This window comes from Terrapene carolina, unplaced genomic scaffold (genome assembly GCF_002925995.2).
Source record: "Terrapene carolina triunguis isolate 2854851 unplaced genomic scaffold, T_m_triunguis-2.0 Scaffold112, whole genome shotgun sequence".
NCBI lineage: Eukaryota > Metazoa > Chordata > Testudines > Emydidae > Terrapene > Terrapene triunguis.
In genome coordinates this window covers 2,957,950-2,976,941 of record NW_020664463.1, presented here as the reverse complement: position 1 = coordinate 2,976,941, position 18,992 = coordinate 2,957,950, and the positions used below count along the sequence as shown (strand labels likewise).

The 18,992-nt window shown below is 42.1% G+C and overlaps 1 protein-coding gene across 1 annotated transcript in view; it reads right to left on the bottom strand.

Moving 5' to 3' along the window:
- The window catches only part of PIK3C2G (phosphatidylinositol-4-phosphate 3-kinase catalytic subunit type 2 gamma), a 311,474-nt gene that overhangs the window by 198,431 nt on the left and 94,051 nt on the right, over positions 1-18,992 (bottom strand). The window contains exons 14-16 of the mRNA XM_026652203.1: positions 13,755-13,869; positions 11,598-11,728; positions 7,835-8,023 (exon numbers count right to left, since the gene is read on the bottom strand). Of these exons, the coding sequence (XP_026507988.1) occupies positions 7,835-8,023; positions 11,598-11,728; positions 13,755-13,869 (435 nt within the window). The remainder of the gene's footprint in view (positions 1-7,834; positions 8,024-11,597; positions 11,729-13,754; positions 13,870-18,992) is intronic.

Genomic DNA, 18,992 nt, shown 5'->3' with positions numbered 1-18,992 from the left:
CCCCCCCCCCCCCCGCCATGAATTCTCTGGGATGATCGCTTTACCCCTCCCGCCACCACATGGCTGGTATCAGGGAAGATCCCTGCTAGCCAAACGCGAAAAGCTCAGGGCCAATTCTCGCACCCCCCCCTTGCTTGGCTAACTGCAGGGAAGGATTTCTTTTCAGCCACAGGCAAACAGCCCAGTAGGAATGGCCACCTCTGTCCCCTTAATTAAATTCCCGTATTTCAACCAGGTTACCATGAGCGATATCACTCTCCTGAGGATTACACAGCGAGATAAAGAACGGATGTTGCTTGAATGCCAGCAAACACCGGGACCATACGCTACCAGGCTTTGTCATGCAATGATACCAGATTACTTGCTGCAAGCATGGCGCGGTCAAGTGTCCTACCATGGAGGACGGAATAAGGCTGCACTGCCCAGAAACCTTGTGGAAAGGCTTTTGGAGTACCTCCAGGAGACCTTCATGGAGAAGTCCCTGGAGGATTCCACTCCATCCCCAGACACGTTAACAGACTTTTCCAGTAGCTGTACTGGCCGCGAATGCATCCCAAGTCCTCAGGGCAAAGTAATCATTAAAAAACGCTTGCTTTTAAAACAAGTTTTATATTTTAAAAGGTAAACTCACCTGAGGTCCCTTCCATTGGGTCATGGTCTTGGATACTGGCTTGGGAGGGTACTTCAGAAAAAGATCCTGGCTGTTGGGGAGAACGGAGTGCTGTGTGCTCTCTGCAAGCTCGTCCTCCTCCTCCTCCTTCCCGTCTGCAGAATCCTCAGGTGTAGCTGATGAGATTATCCCGGCCTCGGAATCCACGGTCAGAGGTGGGGTAGTGGTGGCGGCCCCCACTAGAATTGCATGCAGCTTGGCGTAGAAACAGCATGTCCGCGGCTCTGACCCGGAGCGACCGTTTGCCTCCTTTGTTTTTTGATAGGCTTGTCTGAGCTCCTTGACTTTCACGTGGCACTGATCTGAGTCCCTATTGTGGCCTCTCTCCATCATGCCCTTGGAGATTTTTTCAAATTTTTGGCATTTCGTCTTTTCGAACGAAGTTCTGCTAGCACTGAATCCTCTCCCCATATAGCGATCAGATCCAGTACCTCCCGTACAGTCCATGCTGGTGCTCTTTTTCGATTATCGGCCTGCATGGTTACCTGTGCTGATGAGCTCTCTGTGGTCACCCGTGCTCTCCACGCCGGGCAAACAGGAAGTAAAATTCAAATGTTCGCGGGGCTTTTCCTGTCTACCTGGCCAGTGCATCCGAGTTCAGATTGCTGTCCAGAGCGGTCACAATGGTGCACTGTGGGATAGCTCCCGGAGGCCAATGCCATCGAATTGCGGCCACACTAACCCTAATTCGAAATGACAGTATCGATTTTGGCGCTACTCCGCTCGTCGGGGAGGAGTACAGAAATCGATTTTAAGAGCCCTTTATTTCGAAATAAATGACTTCGTTGTGTGGACGGGTGCAGGGTTAATTTGATTTAACGCTGCTAAATTCGAATTAAACTCATAGTGTAGACCAGGCCTAAGAAGAGAAGCAGGGAAGTTTAAGGATACTGTTATTTTGCCAGGACAATCGTGTTAACATTGCTCCCTTATGCTCTTTACGACGATAATCTCTAATAGTCACAGGGGCAAAAACTGGGGATCCCAGCATATTGTAGGGTTCATGTAACTATGGTATTCACAAAATAAATCCAGCAGCACAGAAGGAGAGAGGCTGTCCACAAACTGACTTCTTAATGTTCATTTGGATGTTTAAGATCAGGAATTCAAACCTCCAGAGACGTATCTAATCCCAAACACTCTCCCTTTCTTACCCCCACCCCCACTGCCCGACCAAACAGCAGGGGCCCTTATCCAGCACTGCTATCTTCAAGGCCTTCCAATAACATCCTACCCCCTTTAGTATCTGAAGGAGACTGGCCATCCTCTCTTCCATCTATTATTGTTGAGGCACTGCAACCCCACTTCTTTTTGAGAGCAACCAGACTCTCTTTCCCAAAGCAGCTGGAGATTAAAACGCTATGCCTGGCAGCTCACTCTGCAGGGACCCATAAAGCCTAGTAGAGAAGACTCAAAACCCTATCAATTCTAATCCTGCTTCCTCTTTGAGCATGCGTGGTAACAACTTACTTCCAGTCTAGAAAAAGTGTTGGCTCAGCAACTCTGGTCAACAAGTAGCCAGGACTCTCCATTTCCCAGCCCTCTCTGCCCACCTATTCTGGGAATGGCGTAAGCAGGCACATAAACCCTCTTACCCCATGTGACTGAAGTCAAGATCCTCTTAGCATGCAGAGGGATATAAGAGGGGTTCATACGCTTCCTTACTCTCCTGTTGTAAGCAAGTAGGGTGGAGGTAGCCTGGCCTAGTAGTCACAGCTGGGCTGAGGTCTGTCCACCAGGAACAGGAGTCACCAGGCAGGAGTTGGAGGAATCGCAGGGCCAGGTCCCATAAACAAGAGTCAGAATTAGAGTCAGGCTGGGGTCAAAGACCAGATATCAGAGGGAATACTGGGTTAGAATCGAGGGGCAGGAGTCAGGGTTGAAGTCAGGCTGCAGTCAGAGATCAGGAGACAAGGCAAAATCTGGCACTGCAGCAGGCCAAGGTCTGTGTAGATACCCAGAAAACTTCCTGGGACAACCACAGGGGCTAAGTAGGGGCACTTGGCCAATCTCAGGGCTGCAGGGTACTATCACTTTTGGTCTCATGGGCGGTACTTCCTGCAGTGCCTACCCTCCATGATGCTCCCTGGCTGTACCTTTGCACGGTTTCTTGGTAGCACTGTGGGAATCTCAGCCATCCTAGGCTCCCCCGACCTGGGTTCTAGTCCTTAGGTCCTTGCAGTTGTGCAGCCCATAGTTTGGCAGGAAAATCTCTCTCTTATACCATCTACTTTCTCTCTCCACCCCACTGAACCCTTGTCAACAAATGTCAACTCTCCAGTGCTGGCACAAAGCTTGGACTGTGCTGGAGAATTTGGTATGTATGTTATTTTTTAATTTTAGGTGAGTATCGGGGCTGCCTAGCTGCAATACATCACATGGCTGGAATTGCATTGCAGGTATGTGGTAAAAAGCAGGTTGGTACTATAGGTCTTCTGTGGGGAGCTGTTGCTGGGTGCTGTGAAGCTCTGATATTTCATGTACACTCAAAATTGTTATCTAGTTATTTTCTTTTTCAGGTTAGCTAATGTGTTCATATATACAAAATACAGAAGAACACATTATGTAATCTGAAAAGCAAAATAACCTGACAATGTTTAGGTGCACCTGCCCTACATGTATATAGCGTATAAGTGTGCCCGCCATGTATATGATGGCATTTATAACACTGCATTTGGCTTTTCTTCATTATCACAATAACTGTGCCTGTATCATTTCCCTGACTGTGGTGTGCCATGCAGAGAACTTAGAGTTCAACTAAAATCTCGGCTTTCTCCCAAGGAAGGTAAGTAAGGGAAGCCAATGATGAAAATGGAGGTGGAAATGCATAGGACAGCAGCAAGCAGTGCAGGGGAGGAGGGACCAGCTTTCTACCCATTGCCTTGGGAAAAAATTATATTTTTCAGACTGTAGTTTGTAATCAACCTTCCCTGAAATTAGAGGTAAAACTAAGAGCGTAAAATCTTATTCTGCTCTCTACCCTCCTTCCTTCATTAAAGAGCTCTTCAATGTTTTTTAAATTGGTTTTTAAGGACTGGCTCCTGGGAGGCCCTAAGAATCCATGCTTGATGCATGTATTGGATGCAAGACTGCTACTAAATTTATCTGTGAAACGTAGCATGAATATGTTTCCAGTTTATGAAAGTTCTCCTTTTCTAGTGCAAAAATGACTAGCTTATTATTAGTCTGTCTGGAGTCGTGCTCGTAAAGTAGAGAAGATAGTCAGCAAAGGGAGAGGCGTGCCAGAAGAACGAGATGCATCTATTAAAACATACACTTAACTGGCTTGTGAGCAGCTAATTTTAAAGTTACACCATATTGCAGAGAGCTGCACTATGTGCTCTGAACATTGGGGCTTGATCCTGAGTGGCACAGAGCATCTGCAACTCTCACTAAATCACATGGGATGTACTGACTTCTTGCGATCAAGACAATTGGATGTTGTCTCTGTGACTTCTCTTCCTTCCTCTTCCCCTTTGCAAAAGTGAGCTTAGTGCTCAGGAAACGTCCTTTTATCTTGCTCTGAGAAGGCCATGCCCTACAGGTAATTTAGTCTCTTTAGCCCAAGGCTTTCAAAAGTGACTAGAGATTTTTGGGTACCCAGCCTGTGTTTCAGAAAGTGCTGAGCACCCACCCTCACAAAAATCAGGTCCCTTAAGATGTCTCAAATTGAGCACCCCAAAACTACAGCAACCAAAAACCGAAGCACCCAAAATTACCAGTCACTTCTGAAAATCTTGACCCATAGTTTCTTGGATGAAACTGAGAATAAACATAACAAATAGTGACAGGTGCTGTGGCACTTCTGTGATGTAGAAATTTATCCAGGCAGAGACCAGCCAACTCATTTCATGTACACAAGCCACTGAACAATCATCAGATGGTAATGACTTCTGGTTAACATCACATTGGACTACATTTGAACTAGCAACCCAGAGATCAAAGATCCCATTATCAAGCCCTGAGCTTTCCAGTCCTCATGAAACAACTTTTTAATTAAATGGAGAATACTTATTGGATCACATGAGAAAACACACGCTGAGATAAGAAGCATTTCTGTTACACATACCTCATCTTTTGTTTGCATATGACATCCTTTTGTAGTTTAATCTCTAGTCAAAAGAAATTAGGAGGACATTTTGTTGCTCTGAGAAATCAGGAGCAGAGGGTAAAAACTGCCAGAGCCAAGCATAATGCAGACCAGAGTAGAGCAAGCCTTCACAAACAGCTTAGTCAATGCACCTACAGTCCAAACTGATTGAAGATCAGAGTGGGAATGTGAAACTAAGTTAGCAATACAGCCACTGCTGCTACTTAACTGATAATTATTTAATAGGTTAAAAACAAGACACCACAATCCCAGCCAGCTGAACCCCTACCCCTTCCTCCAGCAGTTCAGCCATCTCTGAAACTAGTCCTTTTAAAATGGACATTTAATCCCCAAAGACAGCTTCCCAGTTGGTCTTAAACACACATGTAACATGCTAGGGACATTAAATATTTAAAGTCAGAATATTTAAAGAAAAGAAGACTTCTATTGAGATCCCCGGTCTCTTTTGTTAACATGTTTGTAAAATATAAACCAGAGTGCGCACGTCTCCTGTGAAGGTTGTAATTAGGGGAACCTTCCCCCTCAAATCCCAAGCACAAGTATTTACTCTTGGCCAGCCATTCCACAGGCTGCATTGGAGGAGTCCGAGTTATGACCTCAGCCCACCCTTCCATGCCAACCTGCAGAACGGGACAGACTCAGAGTGGCGTGTACATTGCACCTTGTAAGGGTGTGCCGCAGTTGGAAGGTGCGATTGTGGCTCCTGTAGGAATACTTGGACTAGTTTTGATCTAGCTGTACAAAAGCTAGCTTGAGTCACCACAATAATGTAGTCACAGCAGCAGTGGCTATGACATGGTCGAGTAGGTACCCAGGGTTCTGGGTGGGATTGTACTCAGGAGGATAGACTGTACTGCCAACTGTGCTGCAACAGCTAACATATTATTGTTACTCAAGCTAGCTTTCATCTAGCTAGATCAAAGTTAGCTCGGGTGTGCCTATATTTGCTGCAACCACACATCAGGACTGCAGTGAAGACATATCATAAAAGTGTGGCATAGCAACTGTGCTCTGTGAAAGGCTTTCAGGCAATGTGAGTCACCAGGCAACTGGAGCATCTGATGGAGCTATAAAACTGCATACCACACCCAATGCAGAGCTGGAGCTTCAAGGAAGAATTGAGCCCTTTGTCTCCAGAAATGCCAGCTGTAAGTGTAGCCAGAACTAGTTAACAGGTTCTGTTTTTGAAGCTTGGCGTGTCCCTGAAATCACCATTAAGACTTTTGCCAGTCTGGAGAGAGAACATCAATGTGGTGCTTGTCATTGTATTTGTTCCAACATGAAATAAAAGGGTGCTCTGGTAAGTCATGAAAGCACAAAAATATTGCAATGATGGCAAACATGGTATGCACACATACACTGCCTGAGCACAATCAAAAATGTTCCAAAAGGCTTTCCATGCACTAAGGACCTAATCCTTCAAGATCTTTGCATGCAGAACTCCCATTAAATTTCCATAGGAGATGTTCGTATGTATGTGGAGAAGCTTAATACTTTGGATTCAAACCTAAACCAGAGAAAGGGGGGGGATAAGAATAATGCTGGAAGGCAATGATCATCTGTGGTTATTTTTAAATATATATATTTAAGTATCTGTTTTTGTAAATGAGTAATGAGGGTATGAAGTCCTTACTCACTGGGCAAAGGGATTAGGTGAAGTCTCCAAAACCTCTCCTTTTAATTTCTTTTCTAAAGACATGGTTTATAGCTAGTAAGTCAGTTTGCAAAGCAGGATTTGCAGGTTTAATCATAGAAAGCTCAACACCCAGACAAGCAAGGTCTTGACAATGCATCATTTGCACCCTCATTTTGTCCAATTGTGTGACATTTTCACATGCAGATTTCTTTAAAACAACCCCCTCCCCCAAAATAACTTGAGAAAATACATTTGCTGACACAGGTTCTTTTCGTTGGAGATTATGTATGTCACAGGTTAAAAGATACCCTCAACAGCAGAGACACTTTCTGTTGCACAAAAGGCATCCAGCTCTCACTGAAAGTCAATAAGAGTGCAACATTAGAAGCCAGTTCTCAATTGCCCCAAAGTTTGTGATATTTCTATTACGGAAAGAGGGGCCAGTGGCAAAGGTCAGTTCTAGAGGTACACTTTGAGGTAGCATCTTGATCTAGGACAGGGGTGGGCAAACGTTTTGGCCCGAGGGCTACATCTGGTATGGAAATTGTATGGCAGGCCATGAATGCTCATGAAATTGGGGGTTGGGGTGCGGGGGGGGGGTGTGAGGGCTCCGGCTGGGGTGCGGGCTCTGGAGTGGGGCTGGGGCTGGGGGGGGTGCCGGAGGGTGCTCCGGGCTGCGACTGAGGGGTTGGGAGGGCGGGAGGGGGATCAGGCGGTGCAGGTGGCGCTTGCCTCAAGCAGCTCCTGGAAGCAGAGGCATGTCCCCCCTCCGGCTCTTACACAGAGGGGTAGCCAGGTGGCTCTGCGCGCTGCCCTGTCTGTAGGCACCGCTCCTGCAGCTCCCATTGGCAGTGGTTCCAGAGCCGTGCAGAGCCACAGCACGTGCAGAGCGGGACAAGACCCCGACCCCACTCCATGGCTGGAGCGGGGCAAGCCCTGGACCCTGCTCCCTGGTGGGAGCTCAAGGGCTGGATTAAAATGTCTGAAGGGCCAGATGTGGCCCTAAGGCCGTAGTTTGCCCACCCCTTATCTAGGAACATGGTTCAGCCCCATCTCCATTACTCACTTTATGTCTGTACAGCAGTGTTAAGATGCAAAGTGCTGTATAAGTGCTAATTATCTGACTGATCACCTGTTACTAGAAACTGAATGAATCCATCATATAGAATGAAATATGCTTTTCATTATCCTGGAAAATAGCGAACTTCTCAGCCAAGAAGGCAGGGCCAGCGCATTCAACTGAAGGTCAACTCAAGAGTTCCAATTACATCTTCATTTTGATACAGAGGCAAAGCTGAAAGCAGACAGTCAATGAACCAAAGCTTGGTATTATACTGAGCAACTCAAAGTGCTGAATCAATCAGCAGACTAGGAGTCTGTTTATTCTTATTTTCTGACTTTGTTAATTTTCTCTTACCTGAAAGTCAGAAGCCCAAGTGCCTCCAAAGGGTTAGAAAAGCTCCATTCCCTCAACACCATGTACATTTCTGATATGCTCTTTCGATCCCAACTGGGGGCACTGCCCAGTACCAAAGAAAGGGAACAGTTTTCATTATTGCAGTAGGAACGATAAAACCATAAAAATCTTCTCTCTTGCTCCAACAACCTGGAAGAGAAGATTAGAAATTCAGTTTGAAATTAAAACCACCCAGAGCCCTGTGTAGCAGCAAACTATTGTAAAGAGCGGGCACTGCTTTCTAGCTACTTGTTCTCCTTGGGATGGGATATCATTTTCTGTGCATCAGCTCTTAAGAAGAAGTGATATTTATAATCTGCATCTGTCAGCCTTGGGACATATAAAGATGAACTCTCAAAAGAGATGCACATACAGATATTTCACTTTGCCAAGCTTGCGTGCTCTCTCTCTCTTTTTCTCTACAGTTGTTTTTCAGTGTGTGCAGTTTTGGCCAGAGAAATTACTGTCATATCCACTGCCTAGTCTATAGCATCTCTAATTAACTGTGGTGACAACTACTGATTATAACACAGCTAGTCAACTTTCACTCCCCCGCTCCCCACCACTGATCAACTCAGGTGAGAACATTCATATACATTCTAGGATATGAGACTTAGAAAACAAGTGGCCTTTTTACTCTCTCTCTCTCTCACACACACACACACACACACACACACACACAATTGTTCTTGGTCCTTGCACAGGGTGTGCAAAGAGGAAAGGTAGGAAGAAAGCTCCTTTCACTTTCCAAGCCTCTATCAAGGAACCAGTCTGGCCTGCTGTGCATCATTTTACTCATCTGCAGAATGGGTGTAGTGCCACCTACCTCACAGAGAGGGGCAAATGTCCTATTAATGAAATGCCTTGGCATCCCCCAATATTGCAAAAATCAGTAAGCCAATGAAAAGAACACCAGGTTAATGTGTACCGTATGCCCTTCAATGCGCCAACAATTCATATGCCTTTTCTTGGTCCATAAAACAAATAGCCTCATTAAATCTTAGGGTTCAGTATCGTCACAAACAAACAAAAACTTCATCAAGATAAAATTGCTAATGTAAACAGGCAATCCTCGTTTAAATTCAAGCTCTAAAAACAAGCCTTAAAAATGTACAATACATTACAAATAGACAACATTCGTAATTAACATTATAAATATCGCTAAGGCTCTGAAAGAACATAGGAGGTGCCACACTAGATCAGACCCATGATTTCATCTATCTTGTCCAGCATCCCGTCTTGGACAGTAACCAGCATCAAAGGTATCAGAGGAAGGTTCAAAAATCCCTGCTGTAGATAGTAATGGCATAACCTGCCTTCAGGGAAATTTTCTACTCACTCCCAATAGTTGGAAGTTGAATCAAGCCCTGAAACATGAATGCTTGCATGCATTTCTGAACACTTCCCCCCATGATTTGCTAGAACAACTTTTTCTTAGCCAAATAAATAGCTTATCCCTTTCTGAATCCTGCTAAGTTTTTGGCTTTGGTAATATCTCATGGCAATGAGTTCCTTAGGTTAATTGTGCATTATGTAAAAAAAGGTTTCCTTCAATCAGTTTTGAATTTGCCAGGCATTTGGAATAGGTGATGGCAGTACAAACAATAAACATGGGGTTTAGTGTTGTGAGGAAAGACAATTTGCTTTCCTTACCTCAGAGGGGTGTGAGGAGAATAAATTCATAATTGTGTGAGATGTTCAGATATTATAGTGATATGGGCCGCGAAAGAGACATTTTACCTACTGTCATTTTTTAGTAGTAGTAGTTTTAAGCAAATTATTATAACAAAATATATTTTAAGCTTCAGCTACAAGTAGTGGCAGCATGATCCATGATCTCCTTAGTGTAGCTCAACAATTCACAGAGTGCTCACAATAATAGCAGCCAGCAATCCTTGTGTTTGTGCGCAGGGAGTGTGCGCGCCACACACTGCAGAGGAGATAAAGCTTTAGCTTTTTGATGGTCTGTCATGTGTTCCTTTACCCTCCGACAGCATTCAGTGAGACAGTGCAATTAGAGGATACCTCTTGCATGTTGACTTTAAGAGATTTTCTAGTTTCCCAACAGCATCTCCTGAACATGACAGTCTGTTCAGATTAAATCAGCTAAAGCTTAAAAATGGCTAGATAAAAGCCCAATGTTTTCTTGTATCTACCCCATTCCTCTTCAGTGACAGGGCACTCTTCTCTTTCCTATCTTGTTTTGCTGGGTTACTGTCTTGTTTAATGGCTGACTTTAAAGATTTGATCGGGATAAAGGTTTTAGGTTTATCTGTCATAATAAAAGTTTATGTCTGAAAAGATGTTCAGTCTAGGTGACAATAATACTTTGCACATATATAGCATCCGAGGATTGTTGTGTTGAAAAGGAGATTTCTTGGGCCCCACAAGGGATAAGACGTTAACCAACCCTTCTTCACTATTACAACATTAAGCAGTTAAGCGTGGTCTGGCTTACTCTGATTGCAACAACCACCGTAAAAAAAACAAAGAAAGAGAGAGAGGGAGAAATGGACCATTTAAAATGACCCTCCTGATTGTGTCTCGTCATGAGTGTTCATGATCTCACTTATAAATCTGATCAAAAGAATGTCCCCTCCAGAAGTTGACAACCCTGAGCACCATACTGAAATAGTTTTGGTTCTGTACTAACTTGGAAGTAATGATTGCCTACTGAACCACCAATGTCACTTCTCGCAGCAACTATGTTTTCCTTAAAAGACTCTCCTCCAAGTACTGACCAGCCCCAATCCTGCTTAACAGCCCTCAGTGATTGAAAGCAAAGAAACTTAAATCACACCCTGTCTCTTTAGAAATGAGAAAAGACAGTAACATTAAATATACTAGCAGTTTATTGTAGCCAACAGAAATGTATAACTCAATAAATATATTTCCCCCCCCAGAATAAAATTAGTAAAGAAAACTTCCTCCTTTACATGTGTATAACAAAACATTATTGGGAAGTTTAAAAAGAGACTTTATATTTATTTATTGCATTACTATGACATCTTTAGCCTGTGGTGAAGGATTAATGAACAAGCATTAGTGACTTGTATAATGCAAGCATTGATACCACTAACCCCACTGTGGTTCTCGCTATAATTGTTATTTTAGACAGTACATAATGCTACTTGATAATATAACCTACATATGTCTAGGGTTACCAATCTGCCTGAGTAGATGATACAACATGTTTTGTTTTACTTATTCTTTATACGCCTGCTGTGAAAGCTAAATTCTGCATAATTGTTTCCTTGTTTACTGAGGAACATGATACAGATTTCCTTTCTAATGCTTGTATGCCACTTGGTGAGTACGATGGCCTAATAGTATGGGTTTATCATTATTATTTACTGGTGTTGGTTTTTATCCAGCCCAATTTTTAAAATTGCTAATACTATTATTATTGGAAATTATATAGCTCAAGACAAATGTTTGCGCTTCAAATCAGCAGTTTGCGTCTAGTGCCAAGGAAACCAGAAAAGATAAAAGAATAGAGACAAAGTGTTCTAAGGTATAGAAAAGCATTCTCACCTTCAGGGGGCTTGTTTTAGCTTCATTGCCACCTTTTCCTCTCATCTAGAAGTATTACTTCATCAAATGAATGAAATCAGGCTATATAGATGGGAAATTTAGCTTTTCAAGAATTGAACACATTTAAGAGTGATTGATGGCGTTATGCACAGCATGCCAGATGTAAGCAGGAAGACTTGGGTGCACTTACAGCAAGAGAGAATGTTTCTGTGAAAGTCTTGCTACATGCTTCAAGCACTCTTTAGCTGGCTCTTCAAGGTCATCTCTTTTCTCTTCAGGCTCAGGTTTAATAAACTCCAAATTAGTTTCTGGAAAGTCAACCTATAAAAAAAAAATAGATGTCTTACATATAAATTTGTATAAAAGGTTTCTCAGATATCTGCGTGTCCTAAATATGTAGAGGAAATGTGAACAATAAGGGGGAAAAGGGAGACAGAATAATTGCAAAGGGGCGTTTATTGTATGAATGAATTTTACTCAGAACTATTGGGTGACAATCCTGGCCCCATTTAAGTCAATGAGAGTTTTGCCTTTAAATTTAATGGGAGCAGGATTTTACTCAGTGTATCTGAGCTCATTAGGTCTGCATGGGACTCCAGGTTAAAGGCTTCTCCCTCCCTGTTTTTAACTAGAGATGGGCCTGAGCTGCAAAGTTTCAGTCCAGATCAGCAATTCTCCAGAATAGTGTGGGGGAGGAGGGGTTCAGAGTCTGCATATTGATTTGGATTCTAAGAGACAGGGACCAAGCTGCAAAGTTCAGATCTGGATATTAATTTCCCCAGAGTTGGGAGGTCTTCATTTTGAGGGAAGGAGACAGGGGTTGGCACAGGCCCATTTTTAGCTTCATCAAGTTATGGGGAAAAAAACTCAAAAATGGGTTTTTTGGGGGGGAGGTTCTATTCAATTTGAATCAACAGCATCCCCAAGTTTTGATATGTATCTGAAGTTCTTGGTTTTGCAATAGTAGGCTGGAAAATTCAGTAGAGCAGGCTGTTTCTGGTAATTCCTTGTTTCTGATTGGCCTGTTAAGGGCTCAAGAACAGCCTCTCATGATTTTTCATCACTTTCACTTCCAGCTCGGTCTGGGAAGTGCAGTTTCATTATTTAATGTAATAAAATGGGGGGAAAGCTGCTAACCAAACTTTTTCAAAGCTCAAAAGTGTTTTGGGTTTGAGTGGCGGGTTAGATGAAAATTCAGTTTTTTAATCCAGTTCAATTTGCGTATCATAGAAATTACATCTTAATGTATTAAGAGACATTCACAGCAGGACCAGAAAAGCAGTCTCTCTAACCAATATATATGTGCATCCTCATTCTCACAAACTATTAACAAAAAACCACCACTAATAAATGGACTCTCAGAATACAGTACTCCTGGGAATTATAGCACACCCCAGTCACATCAAAAGAGCTGTTTTTTTAAGGCAGCTTTTCCTGTATGTTCAGTGTCTCCTACTGTCATATTTACAGGCATAATTGAGTATGGGAGGGGAGTGGGAGATTCTTCTCTGCTGTTTCTTAGAGCAGAGAGACAGATTTTAAATTAGTAGCCCTCTACTGCCTCACCTTCCTTTTATTATTAATACAGAGAAAGCTATTTTAAGGAGCTGTCTTTGACTGTATTATTCCAGCTAGAAACTCTTGTTCACTTACTTATTAAAAAATAGGACATTTTTAGGCCAGCCTCATTTATTCACATTACTTGCCTTTGTGGTTCATTTGCTAACAACAATCATTTGGTTTTTGAATATGAAAAGCAATTGGTTGTGCCTTTAAAATTATCAGTTCAATCTGCGAACAGGACAACACTGGGGACAGACAAAATGTCTTTTCAATATTTGTAGGCCATATACTGCCCTTGGTCTACACGCAGAGCTCACAGTGACATCAGTGGCAGCCTGGCATTTGGTCATGGATTAAGAATGGTATAAATACAAATGCACTTTGTAGCTCCTTCCCCACAGACCTTTCTGCAGACTCAGTTAATTGTTAGTTGCCTGCGATGCGTATAAAGATAAGTAATTCAGTGGTATACTGGATACAAGTGGGACAGAAACGCAGCTGTGAGTAGGGTACCAGGTCAGCAATTTGTGTCAAGGAACATGGAAGAAAAAGTAATCTACTCAGTGCCTAACCCCCACAGCCTGTATCTGATTTAGTGAGTCATTGTATAATTGCTGTTATGTAGAATTTTACTCCCCCACAATTAAAAAGGCTGATAGCATACAAGCAGAAGTCTCTTATGACTTTTAAACTGTGGGATCAGGAAGAACCATGTAATCAATCATTTACTGCAAGTTATTTGATGACAAGTCCTTGCTTTGCTTTCTCGAAAAGCAATCCTTACCTGCAGTGTTACTAGCGCTGGCAGACTAGTGTCACAAATGCCCGGAGCTATCATGGTTGTTGGAGGCTCACTGTACAATGCCATACTAAGCAGCACGGTTCCATGAATGAACTTTCTGCAAATTTCAATATACGTAGACATAATACCGCATCAGTACCGGAGATAAACCAGACAGGCTTGATTGAAATTATATCAGAAATATTGAAATCAATGACTTGGGGAATAAGTATCTACATGGGTAACAAATATTTAATAACGGGCTCTCCAATCTATCAGAAAAGAGTATAACACAATCCAACAACTGGAAGTTCAAACTAGATAAATTCAGACTGGAAATAAAGCATACATTTTTAATAGTGAGAGTAATTAATCACTGGAACAATTTACCAAGAGTCATAGCGGATTCTCCATCACTGACAATTTTTAAAACATGGTATGCGCTCTAGGAATTCCTTTGGGAAAGTTTTATGATACATGTTACACAGGAGGCCAGACTAGACCATCACAATGGTCTTTTCTGGGCTTGGATTCTATGACTCTATGAATGGGACAGGTCACAAACCCTAGGCTGGTAGTTCAAATCTGGCCTAGGTCAGTAATGTCAGAAAGTTGCTGCCCTCAGTAGCCGTTAAGAAACGAGTTTGGTAAATTGTCAGTCCTGGTCCACTGGTTGGGGCAATACAGAAGACACCAGTTCAGTTCTGTGCTCCAACACAGACTTCCTGTTTGATCTTGGGTAGTCACAGTCTCTTTGTCCTTCAGTTCCCCATCTGTAAAATGGGACTAATACTACTTCCCTACCTTACAGGGATGTTGGGAGAATAACTACTTTGAGGTGCACTGATGCTATGGTAAGGGGGGCATATAGGTATCTAAGATGGATAGAAAATATCCACCACCACAACTGGCCATAGTTAAGCACCCTATTTAGTAGTATCAGTCTGGAGGACTGAAGGGGCATGAGGACTGAAGCACCCATAGAAATGATCCCTCTAGGAGGAAGGAGATAGTGCAAGCTTCCTCACTCAATCTGTTCAGTGGATAAAGAGAAGATTATGGCCTCTAGCACCTGTCTGAGCACTACATTCACAAACAAAAGTCTGATCAGAAACATGCACGCACACTGTCTTCAGATAAGAAAATTGCAGGTCAATATAATTCATTCAGCGGTGCCTGAGTACATTTGGAAAGACATAGGTGCAAGTCCTAATCATAATTAATCCACTCACTTGAATTAAGATATAGTGTATCTGTTTTGCTTTTTAATTTACTCACATCTTAGTGGCTGGTGGGGTTAAGATCAGAAATCAAAATTATGTATAAAAGGACATATTCAACATTTTTTCTACTCCTAAATAATTATTTTTAGTGACAGGCAAATTTTCACTACTATTAGCACTGCACAATCAATACAGCTGTGGGAGAATGAACTAAATTCCTTTCTGCCTACTAGAGCATCAACAAAATGGATACATGAGTTCAGAACACAGAATCTTTAGCAGTGGTGAGGATATAAGAACACAGATGGGTTTTCTGATCCCAGTGTGAGTTTGCAGCGCTGACAAAAAATGAATATTCTGAATTGCAAACTGAACTAAATTGCTATAGAGTCATTTAGACAAGAAACATGGGAACCCTGCAATGTCATCTTTGCAGCCACCATTCAGAGTAAAAGTACGGTTTGTTTTTTTACTTCTGAGGATATTTGGTGTTGTTAGTGCAAACACTATTTCATTGAGAGAGCAAAATTCAGGAGGATCAAAGACAAATGATTTTCAAATGTTTATTTTGCAGCTGCAGGTGTATGGGGAACAAAGAACACTGATGTGAACAACAGGATATTAGGGGGAAACTAGTTGTGAAATATGAAGCTGTTCACCTTTAGGCCACTAGTTTGAATTCAAATCAGATCAATAGTGACTGAAAGGTGTTTCCAGCTGACGTTTACTTGGGTGAACTTTATGAAATGAGTCACTGCTCTTCAGCTCTTTGCTAAAGGGCAGGTGTTCAGATCACAACAACTCACCGTAATCAGCATTAATTGGTACTATTGTTCACAGTCTCAGATGAGCAGCCAAGGGTTGAATGGACCTGGTGGCCAAACTACCCTCACCCCCTTTTATTATCACTAATCATTTATATTGCACTACAAAGATACTTTAAAAAAATCCATAGAGCTGTGGTTCCTGACCTGGAAACCTTTGAGAGAGATAAGACCAGGAATGGGGCAACTGTGAGGGCAAAGGAGGATGGGGCAACAAGGTAGGAAAACAAGGTAGGAAAGATTTGATAAAAAATGTTTTTTTAAGGAGATTTTTGAAGAATGAGTGTGCAGACGCCTGATGAATGAGAGCTGGGGACTGTTTTAAATGCCAGGGGCAGTAGAGGAAATGAGAAGATAGAGCAGTAAGGAGAAAACTGAGAGCAACATGAAGGTGAATAGGAGGAAGCAAGAGCAGAGTAAGTAGGGCGAGTTTATACCTGGTGCTGAAGGAAGCAACAAGAAGCTTGAACTTGATGTAGTAAGAAGCCAGGAAGCTAGCGAAGGGATAAAAGAAGGGGGGATTACAAAACATGACCAGCCCACAGAGAAGAAACGTAATAGTTTTGATTTGGAGTGGCTGATTATGAGATAGCAGGGGGCATCCAAAAAGAGATTTCTGAGACACAGTGGAAGATGTGAGATTGGAAAGAAGGCAGAATTCAAGGTTAAATATCTGGGAATCATCTGCTTATAAGTGGCAGTTAAAACCATGGGAGTCAATAAAATCACCCAGAGAGAGTATGAAAGGAGTAGAGTGGATCAAGTAAAGAACGGAGATGGGCCTGTGGAGCTAAGATCGGAATCTAAATCAGAACTTTCTGGCCCTGACCTATCTGTAGATCAAACACTGAATTTTGCCAAATGTGGGTGCATGCACTGGGGAGAAGAATGGGAGGTGAGAAAGGATGATATGGTAGCAAATGAGAAGCTAAAGAACTGGTCAGCAAGGTAGGAGGAACACAAAGCAGAATAACAGAAGCATAAAGTAGAGAGGAAGCAGAGGAGGAGATATTTTTGTTTGATCAGGAGATAGTGATTACAATATATAGAGCGGCAAGGCTGCTTGAATAGTGTAGAATTGGAAAAAAAGGAACCAGTGTATGTGGTTGGATAAATATGTAGTATTTATGACACACACACACAAAATCTCTCTCTCTCTCTCTCTCTCTACACACACACACACACACACACACACACACACACACACAGTGATGTAAACACACTGATTCAGTGCAACCAAATAAAGTAATACAGTAATTTGTGTCATTCATTCATTCCACACACACGAATGAATGACACAAATTACTGTATTACTTTATTTGGTTGCACTGAATCAGTGTGTTTACATCACTAAGTCAAACTCTTTAAAGAAGGACAAGCCCAAAGTCATATGAAACACCTTGTAACCTGGGGAAGAGGGCTCCACAAGAATACAGAAACTACACATCATTTAAAGCCCAGTTTCCCCTGGAGCCCCCACAGAATTATGGTGCAGTTACATGGATTGCAGGTCCCTAGAACCAAGTCTGGAGACAGGACAGCAATAACTGGGCATTTCTTTATACATAGAAGAATGATGCAAATGGCAGGAAGAGCAGGTGGTATAGCATGATGGGATGATTCTGAAAAGGAAAGGGCCAACAACTAGAGCGTTGATAGCCAACAACTTCACTAACATTGTCTATCTATTGTCTCACTATCTGTACGAGAAAGTTTCTTTAACAATAAAATATGGATGGAATGTGAACAAACTGTGCTATATATCTATTGCTATTTATTTATTTACACAGATCAATGACAAGTGAGAATACCTTCAACAGATTTCCTACTCTTGTTTATAACAGGAGCTGAAGTAAACTCCCAGACTCATTACGTTACAAGACAAGACAGAGGTTTAAGGACAGCTCAAGCTCCATTAAGTTACAAGTTCAACCTTGTGCCCTGAAGTCACATGGGGGACTTCGCTCGCTGAGACCAGCAAAAGAAAATGATGTTGCCTGCTCTCTCTGATTTGGAAATACCACTTCAAAATAAGCTGTGTTGTTAGAAGCGGTGAACTCAGAGCAACGAGCACTGTGGGAGACATTACCTCTCCCGAATTGCCCAAAATGATGGATTTCTGATGCCTTAATTAGGTTTGGAACTCTAAACTATTTAGCTCAAGAGACAAACAGATTTTCCTGATGTGCAAGGAGGAGACTTGGCACTGTCATTGCAAATACTTACTGAACAGCTTCTCGAGTTTAACAAGTGCTCCTGTTAAACTCCACCATCCAGGTCCCTTTTGGTAATTATATTCCACATACTGCCAATTGTCATAGAAGGGCAAGCAGCATGAATATTAGGGTTATTGGTTAGAAAAGTCTGGGGCCATGATTAGCAGTTTTATTATTTATATTTCCAGATGAAAACTATGTTAAAATGGAGTTAGGTTGAAAAGACATATCAATGGTTAAAGATAAAATACACGATAGAAATGTTGCAATTATCCCCAAACCGTCTATTATAAACCCAAGAAATTCATAGTTGACTTTAAACTTAAAAAGAAATCCAAACACGTTAAGGTATAGAAATGCAGAGTCAAGGGACCCAAACAACCTCAATTCTGCACTGTAGCATACTATGAAATGCTCATTGGAACTCTCTAATATCTAGTCTCATTGCGTTCATATGAGACACTCCCAGTAACCTGGGGCAATGCATCACTGGTGTGTGTTTCTAAGTACTCATTTACACCACTGTGATTCAAAAATTACTCCACTGAAATCATTAGAGTCGCTGTAGAGTCACATCAGTGAAGATGAGAGTAGAATTTAGCCCATAGTTTATCACTATTCTTGCTTATCGTATGTCTATATTTCTGTATTACAGGACTGTCAAAATTTTCTGCATAAAATTTGGGAACAAAAATTAAAGATTAAATGATCGATGCTTTGAATGGGGAAAAATAGTAAAGAGAAGAAGCTCAACACACACTGCAATTATCGTCCCTTAATTTCCTGGACTGGAACCCTTCTGATTAGCCAATCATATTCCTTTGTCAGAATCATGTGTGTCAAAGTGGCATAATTCCCCAAAATCTTATTTCTGTTACTTTGTAGGTATTTGACCTTTCAGAGACTGTATTTTACTCCAACTACAAAATATTCAGGTATGGCTCTAATGGAACAGTAAAGCAGACTGATTGAGTGTTC